We start from the raw sequence: 23,761 nt of genomic DNA, 5'->3' as shown, positions 1-23,761 counted from the left end.
TGGCTCAGTGTTCTTCTGCCTCACACACTGTAAAGACACCACAGCTTCACCCACACACACATCTCCCACTGCTCTGGCTCCCTAAAAATAAAGATCTATATATATGTAGAGATAGAAAGAATAGATTCTCCTCCTCTTACTCACTTCCAAGGTTCTCAAAAATCAGGACGTGAATGTTTCCTGTCCTCTTATGGGGGTCCTCTCCCAGTTTGAGAGCCTAAGTGACCTTGTGTTTGGTTAGGCCTCTAATGTATTTCTACTTTTCTTTTTCAGTTTTCCATTTTTAATGTATTTTTTGACATTGTTGTCCTGAGCGCTCCGCCTTTAAACAAAACAATCTTCCTATAATAAATTAACATGAAGGAGGGAGGAACACAAGGACATCAGTCAAAGATGACAAAAAAACAGTAAATAAAGGCAAAACATACACATTAAAAGGGATTAGGTAAGATTTTTACAAGACACAACTTAAAATTTGTGTCAAAATTGCATAGAGAAGAATCTAGTGTATTGTTCCAGTGAATTAAGACACCATATGAATGAATATCTTAAAATAGGTCTAACCAAACTAGTTCTGATTCATTCAGCAGCATTCTCTGACACACTCCACACACACACACACTTGTAATAAACTTGTGTGTATTGTATCAGGCAAGTAAAGTTGTGTTCTCTGACTGTAGCCACTGTATTTACTCAGCCCTGCTTACATTTGGGGTGTGGAGTGACTTATGGAGTCTAAAGTCAGACTGTAGGTGTCTCCGTCTTCTATTCTGCTGCCTGAATCTGTTTGTGTTTACTTGCTGGTGGCAGATGAACACAGACCTGTGTGTTGTCTGATGCCCCCAGCCTGCTTTGTTTTGCTTGCCTCTGTCTCTTAGCGTATTTTCGGGAAGCAGCTAACTCGCACGGTGCTCATGAGTCCAGCCCCTGTTTCCTCTCTGGAAGGCGGGCCCGTGTTTGCCCTGTCTCCCTGCCCAAAATATTTGTAACCAGGCAACCGGCAGGGCTGTCCCACTTTACAGCGGCCTTGTTTACACCCCTTCTGGCTCTGTGTCCCAACAACATTACATAAGTCTTGCAGGCTTTCCCCACCTCGCTGAAAGAAACTTGATCCGCTCGCGCAATCCAGCCAACCAAAACCTTTGGAGGCCTCATACCATAGTTTTTCCTCCCAGCGTTCAACAGTTTCCTTCTGTCTTTGTCTGCTGCATGTACTCGCACAAGTAGGACAAACACTCGTACAAAGGGGGTCAGGGAGTTCATTCCAAGACAGTCGGCAAGTTTTAGCTGACAGTTAAGACCAGAGGAGCTTGTTTCGCGTCAAATGTCAGCCAAAGGTTTGGGTCTGCCTCTGTAATGCTTTTGTAACACATTTATTCTTTCTAAAATCCGCTAATTGTCAATGTGAAAAGTCAATGGCCTTCATGCTTACTTGCACAAACAGGGCTCGCTTTGTTAACTGAAGACGTTAACAGGGTGTAACACTTTATTGATCTTTACTACTTCCTCTTTTTTTATGCCTGCAAGCCAAGCGTCATCTTTTGTTTTCAGACAAACACTCACAGTTCCGAACGAAAGAAGAGGCCGAGGTGTGATTCTGACTATGTGAAAGGTTAATAAAACCGATTGAGTGTCAGCTTTCTCAATTTGAAACTGTTTAAACTCAATTTTTCTGTCGCCATGGAAAAATGCATTTTTTACTCCCGAAGCGGTGAAGCCGATCCAAATAACAATGTGGGCCTGCAACATCTGGACACAATAAAGTCAACATATGTGCAGTTATATGATCCAGAAGCTTTCAGTGGGCAAAAAACATGAATGAGATGACAGTCAGCATGTTGACAAGAGCCACACGCTGTGACGCAAAAGCTAAATGAACTAATGTCAAATCAACAAAGGTGGAGTGTTTGTGTGATGGCTAAACGACACCTGAGAGACTCGAGCAACACTTAGTAAAGTAGTAAGTAAACTAAACTACTTAATCCACTGAGTGGCTTAGATGTCTTCTTTGTCAAATGCAAGCACAAATGAGGGAACTACAGTTTAAAACACCCAGATTGCATGACGCAGATTGAAACAAGTCTTGGTTTTTGCCTGATGGTGCGTAAATAAGGACATATTGTCGTATCATAATGGCTCTTTTATGAAGAACACTAAAAAGGACATTAACAGGCGTGATGACACATCAAATCTGCTGCTGTGCTTTGGGGATTCCTCCTATTATCTTAGTGAAAGTTGGATACACACTCACACACACGCCTAACACACGTCCCTCCAGTATTCCAGGGCAAAGAGAACACCATCACATCGTTTACAACTTTGACTTTCCAGTTCTTCCTGTTCCAGCCTTCAGCACGCTCTGCTCCCGCCTCCCCTTCGCTGGTATTGTTTATCTAAAAGTTCTTTTGTTTACATGGTGAAATCCCTCTGGCGGTTATGTAAAACAACATGCTCCAGTGTTTAGTAGAAACCAAACAGCAAACAGGAACGGTAAGTATTCACTGCGATGTGCTGAGAAGGTAAAACACTGGAGCGTGCATGCGTCACACTGGCAGTTGTGAGCTCTTGTGACGAACACTTTTCACGTCATGTATTTTGTCGCTGTGAAGAGACATGGGGCGTTGTCCTTCAGTGTGTAGCTACAGTTGACCTCTGACCCATTACAGTGCTTCATCAACTACCACCATTGAGAAGCATGAAATAAAGGAGACTAATGGCTTTAATATGTTTCTTATTCAGCATTTACCTTTGAACATGCAAAAGCTGCAGAACTATACCTCCACCAAGGAGGTTGTGGTACAAATTTTACAACGGAATTCAGCTAAGCTTGGGTTGCGTTCGAGCTTGGATCTGAGCGCCAGTAAATTTGACTTTCTTTTCCTGTTATAAGTGCAGTTATAAGCGTCAGCACTGAGGCACACGGAGCCGAGTGGCTCTATTGTATCACACACTGCATGGGAGTCAGGCGCCCAAAGTTAAAAGCAATCAGTGGGCTTCAGTATACCATCACTGTGTGACTCAGATACAAGCAGCACGTCAATCCGATCCCAGCATACTCTCAACAGAGAGGGAAGGTGCCAGGACGAGAAGGGACAAGAGAGAGAGATAGAGGAATGAGAGAGAGAGGGGGGGGTGGTTTCGATTTACTATTATTATTATTTTTCTATGGCTCTGTGTTTCGCTCTGTCACATGGCATCGTTGTTTGCAGCTTTGCTTCACCCTCGGCTCGGTAAGCTTGTCGAACAGACTGTGGCTGCAGATAAATGGCTTGAACTTATAAGGAAAGGTTTGATTTATACAGAAAATTGTCTTGGAAGCCCAAAACACCTTAATGGCGGTTTTTTGCTAGAATAAGCTCAGTGCAACAAGCATGACAGTGACAATCAGAAAGAGATACTCATAAGGGATAATCATATTCTATTAGTAAAGTATTATCAATAATGAATGCAGGAGGAGTGGATCAGGATTTAGGAGCAGTTTCAGAGTTTTTTGGAAATGAATTTAGGATCCAAAGCTGCTGCTTCACCCCCGTCTCCACCTCAGGGTTTCAGTTTAATAGCAAAATAATAGGGCAATTATAGCAATAACAGTTAGATAAGGATCACTAAGGATCACGTGTTCATTATTGCCCCTTCTCGTTCTCTGTTTCCTTCCTGTCAAGCACGCTTTGTTTCAGGCGTTCTCCCCCCCCACCACTCCCCACTCTTCTTCTGTCCTTACATAAGTGCTGCCCTATTTTTTCAGGGAACAGTAAGCGGCAGGAATAAAGGGAGCGAGTGGGTGAGGAAGAGGGAAAAGAAAAGATCTGGGGGCAGCAGGAAGGTCTGTATGCACGCTGCACACGTCAGCGGTGCACGGGCCTGCATGCGTCCACCGTCATCCCCTCACCTCGCCGGCCTTCTGTGCCCACACACCGCCTCACTCTTCACCCCTCTCCCCCAGGCTCCTCCTCATCCTCTCTCTTCCCTGCTGCCTCAGTCACTCCCCGTAATGCCTCAGCGTGCAGTGTGTGCTCCTCACACGTGAACACCTGTTTGGTCGTCGGTGCTCCCACCTTCCCTCGGAGTGAGTCAGCAACTCAACCACCCAACAAACACCCATGTTACGCATCAACCCCTCTCAAGCCACATCCTCCAAAGAAACTATGACAGAGGAATGATCACAGTTCAAATCAGCGATCTCGAATTGCAACTTTTCTATCTTCTGGATCTTTTTGACAAGCCTGAACTAACATGGCGCCATAACACAGATTTCCAAGATTTATTCCAATTCTATATTTTCATGATGAAACCGAGAAACGCCTTGCAGCAGTCCGTCTGTGAAAAGACACATAGAGCCATTTGTATTTCCTCCGCAAATTCACCAAATATAAATGTTTCTTGGTCTCATCATGAAGATTTCATGGTACAGAACTGATCTGGTGTAATCAATCCTCTGTGTCACACATGAAGCTCACCGACGTTGCTAAAAATGGTGATCCTCGTCTGCCTCGGGTTCATTTCAGGTGAGAACACTGCCGATGTAACGTATGGTACAGGAAATATACAGTGGTCAGGCAGCGAGCGCAGCTGGGAATATGGCCAAAGGAACATTTGGAACAAGCCAAGAACAAAGAAAATGAAGTTGAGGGCCTCTGGTGAAGTGTTTGTCAAACTACACCCTGGTAAGCCAACGCATTACTTTACAATGTCAACGTTTGGCTGCAGTTGCATCAGAATACTATTTGTCCTAGTGACGGTTTCCGCACTTGTTCACCACCGTTATCAAACTGGCATTTAGACTGTGTGAGAAAAAAAAAACAAGCGAGAAAGGAAAACAGATTGACGGGGGAGAGGCGCAGGAGATGTAAATTGTGCTCTTTCCAGCTCGAATTATCAGCCAACAGTCTCCTCGTCTCGTAAATAAACACGTACAATTAATACACCCTACGTCCCATGCCAGCTCACACATGCGTCTTTAAATACCCGAGCTCTGACGACTGAGATGGTGCTGCTCATCAAATGTATGCGTGAGCAAGCCTGGGCTAAATTTGCAGTGAGGGAGCCAATTTACGCAATCGTCCCTGGTCTCCCTCCTGTGTGTCTATACAATGGGTTATTTAAAAAAGCATCCCAGCCTTCCTCTGGTCCCGCCCCCACACCATATACTCTACAACTCCAGGTTGCTATTCCTGTGGCTGCCCCCGCCGCCGTGGCACAAAAATACCAGCACCTCCAAGAACAGACGCCAAAGCCTGTCAAGAGCATCATCACATCCCACAGGACAGCTGGGGGAAGGAGGGGGGGGGGGGGGTGAGAGCGTCGAGATGAGAGACGAGCAAAAGAGCAGGTGGAGGGATGAGCACAGCTGCTGTCAGTGGGAACGAATCAACAGAGATGAGGAGGAAGATCAGAGAATGGAGGAGGAGAAGCAGATTACAGCTCAAATCACACGCACACTGTGTCTCACTCGGCCGGCTGGCAGAGCTTGAGCTCCTCTGCTCTGATCTGTACTGTTGGATTTCAGGCCAGATCTTCAAAAAATTAGCTCCACCAACATATAACTTAACCCTGAACCCAGCAAAAGTCTGTCCTCCGGAACAATCCAGCACTAGACTCCTACACTGGCATTCCTTCACCATTATCTCAGAGTAAAAAGACTACAGACATCAAAATAGTGAGACAGAAACCCTGTTGGGGCACTAAAGAGCAGGGTTGTATCAGATATGACCAGGGTCAAAGGGCAAAATCTTGCCTTTACTGAAGAATTTGCCCCTCAGATAATGTATAACCAAGGACGTACGACACAAAGACAGCAAACAGTGAAGCGAGGCCTTTGTCCCGTGTTGGTTTGGAGTGTGAAAACTCTCATGTGGTAATTACTTCTCAAGCAGGTGCAAATTGCTCTTGCTGGCCGCCCGCTGCCAAACTCAGGGGCCGGGGCAGCAGGCGGCACTGGACGGCCGTACAGAGACTCCAGCCGTTACTATTGAACTGACTGGATAGGATAGGACTATTATTGATTTTACGGATGAGAAATTCAGTCGTCACCGTAGAAAGAAATACAAAATAAATACAAGAAACAATAAACAGTACATATAGGATATATTGTTTCTAGAGTGTATTTATTTTGTATTTCTTTCTTCTGTACCTAAGCTACAGAGAGTTTGATGTATTACATACTATCATAAACATGGAAACAATCAATTCATATAATTTTTGTGTTTGTGCCTGTTCCTCAACAGACCAAAGACAAACAAGCAGATGCCAGTTTCTTATATTTAGCCTATTCATCAAACAACAATATAATAATACAAATCTATAATTAAATCAAATACAACAAGAAGAAGCAGCTCTCTCTCGCCCCCTGTTGGCACCGAGGAGCTAGGACAGAGTGCGAAAGCTGCTGATGAAAACAAAGGACTCGCTGGGGGACATCTGGTGTCCCTCTGTGAGACGTCCTTGGCATCGCCGACTGCAATGCAATAAACTGAAGGAACTTGTAATTTGAATGATTCAGTGTGAATGAATGAATGACACACAGCTCGCTTTGGATTCACGATGTCCTTAGCTTGGTTTGTAACATTTAGATCAATGACTTACTGCTCTGATCAGTTCAATGATCGGGGTAGAATTGAGATGCCCATGAAGTTCTGTCTGTGAGTGTAAACACTGAGCCATTAAAAGAACATTTACTCTCCTGGAGCTCAGGTGGGACTGTCACCAATATGACCTCTTGACCCCGTCACAGGCGCCTCGTCCCTCTGGTGGCCGCACCCCAACATGACCATTTTCTTTGTTTTGCGTTGTACAACTCTCTGGCCTTGGCACACAAAGCTCGTCTCCGATTGGTTGAAAGGTCATTGGCGGAGGGGTCAAGGCAGGGGTTGAGCAGAGCTGAGAATCTTTGCAGTGTTCATTGCTCGACACGTGGCGCGCAAGGATGGGAGTCAGCACTCAATCAGGCCTGAATACACACACAATGGACTCCAGCAACCTCACAAACACACCGAGCCCTGCAGGCAGCCTGGACAATCAGAGGGAGGTGCTAGTGCAGCAACAAGGACCAGATCCATCTGCCTGTTTCTCACACACAGACACTGAGCAGTGACCAGTGAACCGAGCTGCTCTCTGCTCCTGTACACTCATACCACAATATAAAGATATCCAATAGTGATATCAGTGAGTCGAGTACTTAAGTATTGCTATGGCTCGTTTATTTTAGCCGGTGTACACACACTGCCCTCTCCCCCCCACAGTGAGCAGAATGAGAGTAAACACATTCTGCTCACTGAGGTCACAGATTCCTGAGGTCTCATCCTCCTGCGGAGCTCAGGCAGGAGGATGAGAGAGAGGAAATGAGGGAATGAAGGAGGTAAAGAAGGTCATGGAGAGGAATTTACTGATCCCACTCTGTGGATCTCTTGCCATCAACACATTCCATCTCTCTGCCTTTACTCTCTCTCCCCTCTCTTTATCCCAAGGTAGAAGGACGGTTGCCGAGGGCAACCTGTGTGTAGTCACCTAACGATGAACAGGAAGTGGTGTGTGAGCAAAGATTCTATTAATAGAGACATTTAGAAAGGACATTTGCTTGCTTGCTCACATGCATGTTGGTTTGTGTGTGTGTACCTGTGTGTGTTTTTGTGTGTGTGTGACAGCGTAGCCAGTGTGTAACAGGGAGGAGGCGGAGGAGGAGGCAGATTGTGAGACTCAGACTAGTTACTAGAGATAACAGCAGGGAGAGAGGGAGTGCGGGATGGATGGAGGGAGTGAGGGAACGTAGTGGAGGAGGGGGCGATGTTGACGCTGTACGTGGCGTCAGCGTGATAAGAATAGAGACGGTGCGTGTAGCAGCTGAGACATCACCCTCACACCCTCAGTGGGACAGGCAATACTTACTGTGTGTGTGAGTGTTTGAGTGTGTGAGTGTTTGTGCACAGATGAGTGAACTTAGGATGCTTCAGTGATTTCTTTACATGCTGTACTTTGTGTTTTATTTCATTAAAAATGAATTAGGAAGTACATATCTTCTGTTTTCATCTATGCATAAAACCCAGTGCATCTCTGTTATATAACCACTGATATATGAGACAAAGCCAGAATAAAAACATGTCAGAAAAGCACAAAACCACAGTGAGGATTCAGCACATTCCTAAAAAGTTAGAATGAGTTTTGAGCAATATCAATATGTGAACGGAGGAGAGACGGCGCCATGACGTCCGTCGAATCCTCAGACAGGCAGAAACTGAAGCAGCCACTGTGGAAGAGCAGCAGAGAGGAGACGAGTCAAACCTCAAACTGCTGCAGGAACACAACACGCAACCATTGAACAAAAACACACAGACACTCACAGAATTGATCCCTTTGTCCTTCACATCCTGGCTGGTCTCTGATTCATACAGCGCTGAGGAGGAGACGGGACGGGGACATGGTCAGCGTCCCAGCGGAGACAAAGGGACAGTTTTCAGTCATGACGGCAATCATCAAATATGAGGCCCAACAACCACCTAACAGACTTATTTTAAGTAACCAAGGCCACATCCAGAGTCTAGATATTTACGAATACTAACATTGATACAGTGTGTGTGGGGGTGTGTGTGTGTGTCGTGTCAATCCTTTAAGTAGGCTGTACTGTAGCTTTCGATTCTTTTTAGTGAAAGCACTGAAGTATTGAGGCATCATGTTCTTGCAGGTTGCTGATGTTTACCTTTGGCTGTTCACAAAATGGCAGTGGGAGCTTGCAGCTTATTGGACTGCTGGAGCTCAGAGTGACGCCTCTGCCAAGGTCGTTATGGGCAGACGCTTTATTTGGAAAAGGGGCCATTCTTTGGTACTACATGTAATTAAAACGTTGTCTTCGTCGCTCAATATTTGTGTACTTGTGTTATTTTAAATGCATATAAAGGTTTTGGAAATGTGTGTGTGTGTGTGTGTGTGTGTGTGTGTGTGTGCGTGTGTGTGTGTGTGTGTGTGTGTTACCAAAAAGCTTGCGCAGCCTGGTGACACAGGAAACAAAGCCATGGAAGGGAACGTGGAGCTCTCCAGATCCAAACCGCTCGTACAGCAAGTCAACTACCTTGTTATCACACTGCATTCCTGTGAAACAGAGGCGTGAAAGAAAGTGAGAAGCTAAACATCAGTTGTGTGTGGGTCTGTGTGTGTGTGTGTGTGTGTGAAAGAGAGAGAGAGAGGGAGAGAGAGAGAACCTACCAACAGCAAGCAGAGCCGAACTGAGTTCAAAGGGGCTCATGGTCCCTGAGGAGTCCTCATCAAACTTGAAAAAGATGGACTGAGAGAGAAAAGCAACATCAGAACTGCAATGATAAGACACACACACACACACACACACACACACACACACACACACACACACACACACACACACACACACACACACACACACACACACACACACACACACACACACACACACACACACACACACACACACACACACACACACCTGTAGACTGCGCAGACTGGACAGCAGGGTTTCTGTTTGTCCCCGGTTGAGGCTGGAGCGACCTTTAGTCTGAGGGCAGGGAGTTAAGGACGCGGCTGAAGTTGATATGAAGTTATGAGGAAGCAGAGTGAGGGTGGACAGTGGGGGGGAGGATGACTCAGCCAGAAGAGGAGGGGGGATTCAACCTCTTCGTCAGCGAGGCCACGTACAAAAGAAGAGACGCCGGCAGTGAAGAGCGAGTTAGTAATGTTAAAGCCTGCAGGGAAGACAAAAGGATACTTCCTCTCCGAATATGAGCTGTCTGCACGTCTCCAGCGGCAGGTGGTAATCTGTCTCCAGAACTGTGATTCAGACAGACACAGATGGACATGTGGAGACAGAGGACAGAGGAAAGATCAGACAGGCTCTGGAGAAGTGAAGGTGAGGTCACGTTTAGTTGGTGTAATTACTTAATGGAGCTGAAGTTACTCCATCTGTCTAGACTGCTGACCTGCAGGGCACATGTTACTGCTCTCCTCCCATCTAGTGGAGACTCTAAGTACTGCAGCATTCAACTGAGCACCGAGTCACTTGATGGGAGTGAAGCAGAAAGATGAAACACTGGAGTGTCTTACCTGTGTTGAGCAGCTTCATGAGCTCCTTGGCGTCCAGTCTGTCATCCTGCCAGGGAGACAGCACAGAAGACAGTGGTTACCATGGGAACCAAGCCACAAGAAACTCTCAAAGCAACACCAGGACAAAAGAACGTGAACATTCTTTTAATTGACAACAACATTCTTTTAATTGACAGTAGAACAATGGTGCAAAATGAAGCGTGTGGAGTTAAAAGATACTTCTTTTTTTAAGTTATAAGTTTTGTGACACTTGCAAAATGCAAGCGAAACAGCAACGATACTCACGGCTCCTGCATTCTCGTCAAACAGCTGCTGAACTCTCATCTGATCCTCTGAGGAGACAGGCGTCGCCATTACCTGTCACACACACACACACACACACACACACACACACACACGTTTCTGGGTCACTGCTGTTGTTTGGTGTAAAGATGTAAAGCGCGTCGATGAGGTCAGTGAACTTACCGTGAGGAAGCCAGAAGAGCAGGTGAAATCCTGACGCCTGGAACACACACATCAGATAAAACTTGAAGAAATCCTCTATCTGGAGACGGATTCAGTTTAACAGGCTCCTCCCACATCAGCGTTCATAGATCATAACTCCACTCCCTCCATAACTCCTCCTACCCTAGAGTGTTTCCGGTCTTGGAGAAGATCCGGAGGAAGAACTCTCCAGGCTGGTTGGGGCGAAAGGTGGAGGCCACGATGACGTAGTTGCCAGGATCCAGACGCACTCTCCTCCACACACCCCTGCAGGACCGAGAAAGCACAAACACAGTGAGGAAAACGACAAAAACCCTCAATGGGACGTGATCTTCCCTCATGGCGGCTACTTTACCTCACACCCTGATACTTCCCAGAGCGACCCACAGGACGGTTTTTCTTGAAGAAGTCTTGGGTCAGACACAAACCCTTGAGCTACAGACACAGGGATGCAAAGCTCAGACTGGTTGTAAGTATTATTACTGAGTCCATCACTATCATTCAAAGACATGATTCCATTTAGATAATGAGCAGGTCCAGACGGACTCACCTCAGCCGGAACCTGCAGATGAGACGGAAAGAGAGATTTAGAAATTCGGTTGTAACAAGAATAATAGTGCCGAAACTCCAAATCCTGGATCCATGAGACAGACGTGTGGTTTCTGTCTCACCTTGTAGATGTGGAAGGCGATGTAGCGGAAGTGAACTTTGGTCCGTTTCCTTCTGTCCTTCTGCAGGAGCTCCACCAACACTGTGCACTCTTTGGCTTTCTGCCTCTGTTTCTCTGCTATTTTCTTCTCCTCTGGGGTCATCGCCTCCTCCTCACTGTCCTCCTCCTCATCGTCATCATCTTCATCTGCCTGTGTCAGGGTGACATCCTGATTTTTTTTCTATTTGCTCATCATCTGTCAAGCCTCCACTAACATCCTTCTCCTTTCACCGTCTGCTTTGCTCCTCCAGTCCACAAGCTTATACCATCAGCTTTTCCCTCCCATATCTGATTACCTCATCTGCTTATAGTTTATGTACCAGGGTGTGTCTCATTTCATCAGACACATCCTGAGTCTTTGTGTCATCTATCTATCTACTATATCTATCTAAATACACACATTCTTTCTTTTTGGACTTGTTTGCTGGATTTCCAGATTAGTCACTGCTTGTCTGACTCCAGTCATTAGCCTGCTCCTATTTCAGTCCTGTTTGAACTGTATTTTACTAATCAAGTAAAGACAAGTTAACAATACCTGAGGCTGATCCTGCTCTGTGAGATTCAGCTCAAACTGGGGATTCTTCCAGAACGATCCTGCAATAAAGTCCAATGTGAGCAAACAGTCGTTGCTTAAACAAGAAAAACAGGCTCGTCGGTTCAATAATCAACACGCGAACCTACGCTTGTATTTGCGGCTGCCACCAGCAGAGCTTCCTTTTGCCCAGAGGCCCTCGTATTCACTGATGGTCCAGGTGGATGTGGAGTCCTCCATGCTGTCTGGATTCACACTGCACAGCTCCACAATGCCAAAGAGCCTGCTGAAGTCCTCCGCACCGATCCTAATGGAGGTGAAGTGACACTTTGTTAATCGGCAGCCTAGTGCCTTGCTTAAAGGCAACGGCAGGAGTCAACCAGTTTGTGTTATGTACCAGAACTCTCCGTCTTCTTTCTTTTTCAGGTCGATCCTTTGCTTCTCCGCCTGTTCCACATCATCCCAGTCTGAACTCCTGTAGACAAAAGGAAAAACAACATCTTACTGATCTGTACAGCACACACACACACACACACACACACACACACACACACACAGGTTATTATTAGAGAGTGTAAACATGGAGCTGTGTACATTCTGACAGAAGAAGACACTTGATGAGAAACATCTTTTACTGTCAACAAGTCTGTCACGTTGTGTTTTGTTAAAATCCTTTACAAACACAGAAGCCAGTAAGAGTGTGTGACATTGATTCAGTGGATCTCAGCATTGTGATACAAACAGTGAGGGGTGTGAATACAATCAAATGAAAAGGTTGAGTCTGCCCCACAAAACATACACACACACACACACACACACACACACACACACACACACACACACACACACACACACACACACACACACACACACACACACACACACACACACACACACACACACACACACACACAGAGTCTCCTCACTTGTCACTCCAGGGTCCAGTGTACTCAACAAAGCCCCAGGGGTTCCTCAGCTTGTACACCAAAGTCTCTGCTGATGCCTTTTTGATCTGAAGTAAAAACAGAAACGATGATGATGACGTACAAAAAAGACGATTGATTCCAATGTTTTCTATTCCCTGCTGAGGAGGAGTTTGTTTTTTATCAGCGTGTGTTTGTTTGTTCACTATTTCTCAATAAGCACTGGACAGATTTAGATGACGCACTTAATGGGACCGATATTGGACAATTTCTCAATTTCTTGAAATATAAGACATCAATCTTATAGAGTACATTCAGTGATAATCAAACACAGCAGTTCCCATTAGAGTGCTGCTGTTGTGTGTTACAGACCGTGTCGGTGTCAGTGATGGCGTAGGCGTGGCCCTTAATCAGCCCGTCTGCTGTCACTTTACCAACTTCAAGGTAGCTGCTGGCCTGTGAGAAGAGAGACGACCTCACATGTGTCAAAGTGTGTCTCTGTATTCAGTAAATATGAATAAACACCTTTAGAACACATAAACAAGAAACCCAGTATACAGTATATGAATGTAGAGCATATATATGTATGAGTGGAGCTGGTGTACCTGTATGAAGCTGCTCAGCAGGCTGCCCCGGCTCAGCGCCGCTGTCAGAGACCTCCAGAGGACTCGGGTGGTGCGGGAGGGGACGGGCAGCGAGTACGCGATGCCTCCTGTGAAATCCTCCATTCCCTCTGAGATGTTCCCGCCCTTCAGGCTTCCATAGGATCCAGTCAGCCTGCATGTGAGAGACAGAGGAGGAAAGTAACTGTCAGTACATTTGCCCGAGTAATGTTCTAAACGTTGGAGGTGCAGGGACTTCACTTGATCATTTCCAATTGTTTTCTGCTTTTTGAAATATTGAGTGAATTTTGCTTTTCCACGGCCATAGATCTTTCACAAACATTATTCACTTGAACATGAATCAAACTTGGACTCGAAAAAGACTTGATAGCTCTCAAAAAACGTGTATTTTCTACCAAATCGGTAAAGTTTGTCTGGAAAGCAATAATTAACTAAATTAAAAAGGCAAACACAATTTCTATAAATCCACAATAATGGCATGCATTACATTTGTCCACAAGCAATCTAAGACTTCTTTAGGACTAAAAACAGGACAACAGGGCCAAAACTGAAGACTCAACTTTAGACTTTTCACATTTTCAGACATCTAATATGAAATAAATAAAAGACACTAAAATCCCAAAAATTATGTTTCAGAGAATTAACTGAACCAGTATAGAAGCATTGAACGGTTTGGGCCTGAGAGTTTATTTGTAATGGAAGATTTGAGTAGATGGGAGGTGAGTTCTGCTCCTCCTGGTAATGTGGTTGGGGCGATGTGTGTGTGAGTGCAGACATTACAGCACAGGAACATATGCTGGTAGTGGTTACTGACTTGGCGTAGGCCTTCTCCACCAGGGCGCTCCAGTACTCGTTGCGGGTGTGAGAGTAGCTGAAGAGCAGATGGCCTTGGCGCACTGGCAGCCTGTCATCCACAACCACTTCAACCCACTCACCATACTGCCAGAACTGTGCAGAGAGGAGACAGGGAGAGGACGAGACGCCTCACGTTTACTGAGCCAGGAGATTTCATAACAGAAACATCGTATTACAATCCTTACAAGGTTAGATTATGTGTCAGATTATTAATAATTGCTCGCAGGCTTTTCAGCTGGAGACAAAATTGCCGCTCAGATCTGGAAAAACAAAACCGTAAAACATCATGTTTCTTACACAACCTTACACATCAGTTACTGGCCATGACTACGAGTGTATAGTGCACACACACACATGCACACAGAGACCAAGGGCAGGCCTGCACTGGCCCTGCTGCAGCTAAGGGAATACGGAATGTTTGTGAATGTATGCCTACATGTCTGTGCTGCTCTCCCTTTACCCTGACAGCTGTCAAGCACACACACACACACACACACACACACACACACACACACACACTGCATGTTATGTCATGTTAAATTCTCCTGAACAGCTTGGACGGGTCCGAATCTGCAGGGGATAATTACTGAACAAAGGCAGTGGAATGAACTATTTTATACACACACACATGAAAGATTTTATAAAGCTGACAACCTGATAATGTGATAGCTTAGCTAAATCATTTCAGCTGAGGGATATAAGGGTTTGTTTGTTCACGGCAGGATGAGTTGATACCTGTTGGATCTGAGAGATTCAGGAACACGAAAGAGTCAAAGTGAAGCAGATGGAATGTTTGTACTTTGTGCTAAACTGACCTCTGTGATGTCACCGTGGCTTCTAGCTCTGCAGACGAGCGTTCAGCCTTGAGCCGATAGTTCAGAATGATTTATTTTCATATTTGCTGCATCCTTTGAGTGTCCATCCTCTGAGTTTGACCCATCAGCAAGGATGCACAACTACACAACCGGAGCCAAACTAACACTCCCAACTTAGGCAGCAACAGGAAGTAAGGTCATATCTCTCTACAGCCACATGCCAAAAAGTGATCCTTTCAAATTTGTAAAGTGTGTGTGTGTGTGTAGGGTTGTATTCAGAGGTGTTGTGTTGTAAATCTAATTTGTGTGTACTCACCTTGAAATGGAAGAGCCCAGCGTAGGAGTCAGACAGGTTCTGCTTGGGGGGCACCACCTTCTCAAAGAGCTGGGGGTGCATGGTGAGACAGGACAGAGCCGCCAGCAGCCAGCAGTTACCTGGGAGATGACAGAAACAGGAACATCAGACATTATGGGCTGTCCAGTGAAAAGCAGAGGGAATTTGTATACAAATGATTTGATTTGTTACACATGTTTCCAAGACAATTGGAAATTTGGAAGCCTCTGTTACATCGCCCCTATATTCTATTCCATGATTTGAAGGCATATTTGAAGCCTGTTTTGGGTTGCACACACACACACACACACACACACACACACACACACACACACACACACACACACACACACACACACACACACACACACACACACACACACACACACACACACACACACACACACACACACACACACACACACACACACACACCTCTTCCACCACAAACATCTGTTGCATGTTCATTCTTTGAAGGTGTTTTAGTGTTTGTTAGTTTCTGTTGAAATTGTGAAAAATGTTCCTGGAATGTTGTTTTTACAAAAACATCTAACCAAGACAGATGGAGGGTGGGAGTGGGTCGGAGGGGGTGGGTGCATTGATCACCAGCACAGGCACAAGAGGGGGGGCTTGTCGTGATAAACAGCCCAGAACAACACAATCGTTCAATTCTACCCTAATGGGAACCAGACTGAAGAACACAGTTACAGCAGAGTTTGGACCCCATGCTGATCCCCCACTGGTTTGGGTTTTAATGCCCCCGCCCCCCTGCTGTGCATTTAAAGCATCTGGTGCAGACATGCTGGTATGGAGTCGCTTCAGTTTAATGGACCACAGAATCCCACAGACTGAACTCAATCTAAATAACAGAGCTTTCAATTATTTCATAAAGCATCTCAGTTCGTTTTGGGGAGGGGGGGGGGGGTATGTGTGTCCTCACCCAGTTGGCCCTGGCAGATATCGGTGGTCCCGGTCGTTCCCTCCACAAACACAGCGTCCTTACTGATGTCCTTCAGGTACACAGAGAGGAGGACGGGGACACAAAAGAGAAGGTCAGCAGAGGTCATTGTGCTGTGGGAAGTATTGAACTAAATAGCCACAAATAACAACATGAACACATAAAGGTCCATTCAAAGAGCCACAGACCTGTACGAGAACCACACACATCTACACAATGAGACAAACATAACATAATGTAACATACAAATAAACTAATTACATCAGGGATCTCAAAACAAAAGAGATTAGACAGATAAGATTGATTAAATTGACCATTAAAATGTATTGAGGGTATCAGGGTGTGTGTGTGTGTGTGTGTGTGTGTGTGTGTGTGTGAAGGTGTCATTCTTCTACATCTACATTGTGATTATTGAAGAAAAAGTGAATAATGATGTTGAAAGGTAATTTTCTTAACAACATTATTGTAGTTCTTCTGTTTGGTTTTTTTCTTGCGGCAGGTCAGGTGTCACTCACAGCTCTACACACCTGGACACACTCACAAATAACAACATTGGCCTCACTGCTCAAAATGGAATGTACTAATGTGATTTAATGTACTAACTACCAATTATATTGCTAAAACCCCGGTAACAGTATCCACGTGCAAAAATAATACACTTGTAGATGCACAAACACAGAAACACAGAACATTTGGCAGTATTTCTTCTATTTTGGAAACACTCAGGCTCAAAACAATAAATTACACACACATTTAATAATAAACACACACACACACACACACACACACCGGTTGGGGTCTACCTTGGGTCGCAGCCACTCGATGGCGTTTTTGGGGTCGGGGTCCTCTGGCAGGCCGATGGATCGCTGCTCCGCGGGGAAGGTGGGGTCAGTGAACAGCTCCCCGGCCTGCAGGCTCTTCTTCAGCAGAGCCTGGAAGTCCTGCTGCTTAAACTTCACCGGGTTCCCGATGGACCCGAGAGTCGCCTCCATGCTGTCCGAGAAGATCAACCGGAAACTCGCAGAGCAGAGGGACGGAGGTGTGTGTGTGTGTTTGAGAGAGAGAGAGAGCAGCCGCCCTTTAAATGCAGTGAGAGTACACTCACACACACCCATCACATGTGCTGCTCAGAGACTGGCCCAGCCCGGAAAGGTATGCAGAGCGCCGGGGGCCGTGGAGCGCTGTAATGACCCGGTGCTTTGAACCTCCTCATGCAACATCCCTCAACTCTGCTGTGCTGACTCAGCCACTTATTAGGACTGTGTGTGTGTGTGTGTGTGTGTGTGTGTGTGTGTGTGTGTGTGTGTGTGTGTGTGTGTGTGTGTGTGTGTGTGTGTGTACGCCATTGGAGGAAGGTAGAAACAAAATCATAAACAAACATAACTGCATGCTGTCAGAGGTGGCTCTCAGGATTGTGGGGCCCCAGGCATGAGCCAGATGTTGCGCCTCCTTTTGCACCATTTGCAACAAAAAAAGGAATCATCGATGTCCTATTTGGTTTCTTGTGGTTTTGTTTTGTGTTGATAAAAGTCAGCTGTGATTTGAACATTTAACAGCACCAAAAAATGCCAATGTCATAATTATTCAGCCCCTTAGTCTCTGTATTGAAAGATGGGTCTATAGTTTGATGGTAACAGAAGGTTGTAATCCTACATTGAGTGCTACATTAGTTTGATGTCGACTGAACTCTTTGTTAACCATTACATCACAGATTTCACCTTAAATACGATATGAGTTCCAGCCCCTAATGTCTCCTACACACTACACCACTTTGTCTTCAAATCATGAGGTCAGGTTCCCTCTATGATACTGTTCAGCACAATGGGGGCACATGAGGACATACAGCCAGTCTCTGACCAGTCTGTCCTGTCTGTAAGCTACATCTAGGCCAGAACAAAGTGTCCCCTGGCCTGTGCTTTCTGTTAATTCTTTCCACATGTTTTGGAGATTGAGGAGCGGCCCAGATAGAAACACAATAGGTCACTCCTCTGACGCCTCAACAAGTCTCTAAGATCACATCAGCAACCAAATGACTCAAATTGTTTGCTATTACCCAAACAGAAATTCAGTCCAAAAAAATCGCTTTATGTTTAGATGCCTTTTGGAAAAAGCAAGGAGTAGTTTTCACTCCACCTCTCTACTCTAATGGCTCTGCGACAGGTCTCACCTCCACCTGAGTTCTTCAGGGCCTACGTATGTTCAGTTTGTTTGGGCTGACAGTTCTTGGAGGAGTTGGGGGCGTTGAGAGATCGACTGAGCTCCTCTGGACCCGAATCTTTGACATCTGTGCTGCAATGACCTCATGATTTTCTTTGTTACTCTGACTTTGCAGTGTCGACTGTCAGGTGACACACGTGGCCTCCAAAATCAGATCCACTCAAGTGAATGAACCTCAGGTGTGCTTTGATACAGCTGTTCACAGGGATGATCAGCTGGAACAGGAAGCTCCTCAGCACAGTGAGACTGGAAAGAAGGGTGACTGTTTAAATTCCAAATAAAATATAAATGCTTGTACATATATATTCCTGAATTTAGTGTTAACACACACATTTTCATAAAAGTAAAAGTGAAGTTGTGTGCAGACTGACACTAGGTGGCAGTATTCTCCAGCTGATGGCAGATAAGTGCCCTCCCACTGCCTGTGTGAGGAGAAGCAAGTATGAATGTAACATGAAGACAAATACAGAAAATAAAAACATATGAATTCTCTTGTGTGACCTCATTGTCTTTTTTCCTCAAATGTACCTGCTTACAAAACAGATTCATACTCACACAGTGGCCCATGTGACAGCAACAACATAGTTTTGATGTACAACATTATCACACACATTTACACCTTACCTACTGTTGGATGTGTGTGTACATGTATATGCTCTATACACACAAGCACCTGTATGTAGGAACATCTGTAGTTACAAACAGTACAAACAGTATAGCCTGCACACACACACACACACACACGCACACACACACACACACACACACACACAAACCACATCCTGCAGCATATAAAGTGTAGAAGGCCCATATTGTAATATTATTATGTAACTGTATTTGTAGAGCAAGCAATAGAAACTAATACTAACTAACTAAAATGACACAATGCAATATGTTCCACCTTTCAAGCATTCCTGTGGAGATTTACAGCCCGCTGAGGTCAGTAGGTTTTATCAGAAGATACATCTGAGAGTCGCCTGCATAAATGATGATGAAAGATGCACGACGCCAAATCATTAGGTCCAGAGGAAGCATCCAGAGGGAAAAGAGAATAGGAGCCAAAGTGGATCCCTGAGGCCCTCAGCAGAGCGCAGGCTTGCATCCTCATCACAGGGTGAGACAGATCAGCTGTCCACACATATGGGATTATCAGCCTGCAGTTGTTTTTGGTGGGGGTGCTTTGGCCTCCTGAGTAGGCCACTTGTGAACTCAGTCTACTGTCTGGAGTGGACATCCAATTACCTCCCCCGGTCTCCCTCCTTGTGCCGGTGTCATTCATTCATTCATTCATTCCGGAGAGGGGGGGATCTATCTCCAACACACTGCTTCTTCACCGCATGGCCCCCTCACTGCATCTCAAGCCGTTCCTCCATCACATGCCTGATTACACTGAAAACGTAAGACTGGCTGGGGCTAAACAAACAAGAAGAATGGTGACACAGATCCACCTAATGGTCACCATTTAACTCCATTCATGGGCTCTCCATTATGTCCGTCTGGTCTTTGAGGCCTGGATTAGAGGACGCCTCAGTGACAAAGGTCAGAGGGCTGAGCAGACACTCCCACACCTCCGTGACCTCCTCTGATCCCACGACCCCGACACAAGGAGCCCAGCGTCCCTCTCTCTCTGCCCGCTGGTTAACCGGCTTTGTCCCAACCTGTTTTCTGCTGCATCACTCACACACACATCATATGAGCCTAGATGGGTCAGAGGATGGAGAGGGGGAAGTTAATTACATCCCCAGTGTGAAAACAAATCCCTATAATACTACCATCACCAGCCACTGAGGTGGGTTTTATGTCTTATATGGCATCAGTATTATCATTGTACAGGACGTATTTCTGGTAGGATTTGTACATATTTAAGGAATTACTTTCTACTGTTAGCTACACTTCATTTTTGTCTCTACACCTGCTGCTCAGTGCTTAAGTGTTGGAGTATTTCCATTGTGTTACTTTCTAATTAGGTTCTTTCTTGAGGATCATGTAATGAGATTAATGTCATCATAAATCAAAGTATACTCACAACCTACATGATTATTATTACATAGAAATACATTTTACACTTAACACACTTTATATTGCGCTTAACCTAGTTGAATTCAATCTTATTAATTTAATATTATTGCTTATTTACACTTATTTTATTAATGTTTGTATGTACTGCAATATCAAGGTCGAACAAAACCTTTTTACTCTCTTCTTCTTGAATTATGTGATGTAAAAATAAATATCTTGACTCTTGAATCATGAATATTAAGTCAGTTTATTCAGGTATGTAAAGGTCTTGGTTGTTATCCTGGAGCTTCTCTTTTATACTCGTGTAGGCATTGATGTGTCCACTGGGAGGCAGTGTCACATATGCTACATCACAATGTACAGAAACCTTAGAAGGAATGTGCAAACAGAAGTCAGATGAGAGGGATCATATCACTGTTTGTATTTTCCTCTCTCATTTCTTTGTTATCGTGTGTGTGTTGTCCGATCGCTGAACGATTACAACCAAGCAGATCCTCTCAACCATGCAGGTCAGAAAACTCCTTCGAGAGCCAAGATGTCCTACTTCTTTCCCCATTTTGTGTGAATATAGCTGCGTAGGTGTTCCATGTAGTTGTTCAGGCTACGTGACCACATACCTTTAACCTACCGCACTAATACTGTAGACGTTTATATATATAAATATCTATAGAAGTTCACATCTGACTCATATCTTTAATTGCAGCACAGACAAATAATGTTTGTGTTCGTGTGAGGGAAACAGAGCGTGCTCCAGATACGGTGTATGACAGGCTGAGAGTGTATGGTTGATACATGAGGAGGCTCTGGTGGAGGCGGTTAGCAGTTGGAGCTCACCTGCCCTCAGGCCTGCAGGGCAGCCAACAAACATGAAAGCATTTTCACCTGTCACGGCCCAAACTCCCACCTTCTAACCTTACTCTGCGTGCAACCCTGCCGCCACCTCTGACCCGCAGAGGTGTGTGTGTGTACATGTATGTTTGTGTGTGTGTGTGTGTGTGTGTATGTGTGTGTGTGTGTGTGTGTGAGGAGGTAGAGAGGGGCTGGGCGGTGCAGTATTGAGGGTCAAATCCAGTTTTCTGGCATTTTTGTACAGGCCAGGCAAGTAAGGAAACTGACCTTTGTGTGTGTGTGTATGTGTGTGTGTGTGTGTATTTACCTGTGCAACTGAAAAATAGTGTGTGTCAGGTTCCCAAGGAGGGTCACCAGGTGCAAAATGAAGAGGTGTGTGTGTGTGTGTGTGTGTGTGTGTGTGTGTGTGTGTGTGTGTGTGTGTGTGTGTCACAGACATTTGATTAACAGATTGTAATAAAACGGGCAGCTGTCTGATTATCTCCTCCGCCTCCTCTGCTTGTAGTTTGGTTGTATTTGTGATCCAGCCGTTTGTTCTAGAGCAGATGTGCGTTGTAATTAGTCTCATTTCCAAATAAAGATTATTATTACCAATAAACAGCAAAAAAAAAGTAAAAAATGCCCTTTGTCATTGTTTACAGCAAGAATTCATCTCAGGAGCGCTGTTCTGTCTTTAACTCTATCCTTCATAATTCTTGTCCTCCTGACCTCATTCTGTCACTCAATCGCATCAAACACAATACCATATTTTCCAGCCTGGACTTTCAATCTGGACCATTTGAAGTCAAAATTCAGCAAAACCTTTTACATACAACTTTTGTGTAAATCAAGTCTTTCCTCACAAAGTTGGAGGCCACGGTCCTTTTAACATTCGACGCGGCTCGGCGTGAAATTAAGCAGTGAACAAGAAGCCCCTCCCCCACAAGAAGCAAGTGAAGGCTCTGTCGCTGTGTTTCAGTACTGCATCAGGCCACCAGTGCCTCTAATTCATTGCTCTAACAAGTCAATCTGCATACACACTGACTGGTGTAACTTAGCCCACAGCCCTGTTATGGACCTCGCCTCTCTGCTGGGAAACAGTGTGCGTGTGAGCACAGGTGTGTTGTTTTGGGTTTTCAGTGGGCACCATCTCTGTCAAATTAGACCCACAAGAGGTCCGTTGGTAAGAAGCTCAGTAATCCCTGAAGTAACCCCTCCTGACACACCAGCCGTCCTGTCTCTACATGCAGGCTGATGCCCAGGGGCCAATACAAGCTAATAACTTATAGGGCACATCCGCAGGTAAACAGGCTCATCCTGTTGGCTTGACCTGCGGTCCAGGAACCAAGAGCAAACAGAATAAACACAGCTGAACGAAGAGGAGTTCTAATGTCAGCACAAATGTTTTAACTGTGATAGATGAGACAAATGCTGCCATCAACAACTCCTCTGCCCCTGTCCAGTTCCTCTCACTCACACAGCCCCCCACATGTATGCTTACATACACAATAAAAACTGGATTTGACTATTTTTTAATGTTATAAATCATTGTTTTCAAATGTCATGTATGAACCATAATCTGAATAAAATCACCTTATATTGAAATATGCTTTGCTGCCAGTCCCTGTTTTTTCGTCTTTTGTGTTGTTTATGTTTATAACTTCATGCACACAACACAACTGTACTGAAGTATTTGTGTTTAAGTCGAATTTGGCCATTCGACTTGAGTCAAAAATGGACTCAGGCTCTTTCTTGCTTAGAACACACGCCCAATCTTGTGTCATAAAGGCCCTCCAGCCTCATCTTTCCCCCCAGTGTGCTCTGAGCGACACTCGGTGACATTATACATCCTGGAAGAATAGACTCTGCTTGTCTTTCCCTTCTCTTATTATGTGGAGGTGTTGAATGGCAAAAGTGAAGCAGAGGATTGACGGATGGATGTCTCCTCTAGCCCCGTCCCCTCACACTCTCACTGCGAGGGGTTAGAGGAGTGGGAGGGCCGGGGCGGAGAGGTGAAGCGGTGTAATTCCAGGGTTCAGGTTTCACTCTGCGGTCACTGCGGGAGGAGGGACGGGTGAGAGAAGGTGGAGATTGTGGGAACTGAGTGAGGATAAAGAGCAGAGGGAGGCTTGTGGTTTGTCTGATCGCTCCCGAATGCATCATTTTCTTTCTCGTTATCCGCGTCTCCATTGGCCCTTTAATCCTCGGCCTCTGCCGCGCTTGTACCCACTCTGCCGTGTGAGTGCTGTGAAGAAAGGCCCCGGCTTCACACTGGATACCATGAGAAATGTAATTAAAAACCCCAGTTAATTGGCTTTTTACATGATAAAGCACAATCTTCTCATACATAAGTAAGAGCCTCTTATGGCCACAGGCTTGCCCTTTAGGAAAGCACGCACAGCTCCT

At 45.3% G+C, this 23,761-nt stretch overlaps 1 protein-coding gene across 2 annotated transcripts; it reads right to left on the bottom strand.

Moving 5' to 3' along the window:
* Nucleotides 1–7,964: 7,964 nt before the first annotated feature.
* Nucleotides 7,965–17,375, bottom strand: capn12 (calpain 12). Of its 2 annotated transcripts, XM_076143085.1 has the most exons (23): nucleotides 17,095–17,375; nucleotides 16,274–16,343; nucleotides 15,316–15,434; nucleotides 14,144–14,277; nucleotides 13,312–13,483; nucleotides 13,079–13,162; nucleotides 12,710–12,795; nucleotides 12,181–12,258; nucleotides 11,933–12,090; nucleotides 11,787–11,845; nucleotides 11,214–11,402; nucleotides 11,093–11,104; nucleotides 10,898–10,977; nucleotides 10,687–10,809; nucleotides 10,525–10,561; nucleotides 10,345–10,416; nucleotides 10,060–10,105; nucleotides 9,725–9,786; nucleotides 9,446–9,514; nucleotides 9,193–9,271; nucleotides 8,962–9,078; nucleotides 8,334–8,386; nucleotides 7,965–8,239 (listed from the first exon to the last, which is right to left on the bottom strand). In XM_076143085.1, the coding sequence occupies exons 1-23, from the start codon at nucleotides 17,281–17,283 to the stop codon at nucleotides 8,213–8,215; spliced, it is 2,115 nt and encodes a 704-aa protein (XP_075999200.1). In that variant the 5' UTR covers nucleotides 17,284–17,375; the 3' UTR covers nucleotides 7,965–8,212. The 2 variants fall into 2 exon arrangements, with proteins under 2 accessions (XP_075999200.1, XP_075999193.1); XM_076143078.1 differs by lacking the exon at nucleotides 11,093–11,104 and having other exon boundaries at nucleotides 10,898–10,971; nucleotides 11,196–11,402.
* Between the last annotated feature and the right edge of the window lie 6,386 nt (nucleotides 17,376–23,761).

This window comes from Genypterus blacodes, unplaced genomic scaffold (genome assembly GCF_046128005.1).
Source record: "Genypterus blacodes isolate CSIRO-AG114 ecotype Tasmania unplaced genomic scaffold, CSIRO-AGI_Gbla_v1 ptg000003l_1, whole genome shotgun sequence".
Classification (NCBI taxonomy): domain Eukaryota; kingdom Metazoa; phylum Chordata; class Actinopteri; order Ophidiiformes; family Ophidiidae; genus Genypterus; species Genypterus blacodes.
This window is presented reverse-complemented; position numbering and strand designations above follow the sequence as displayed.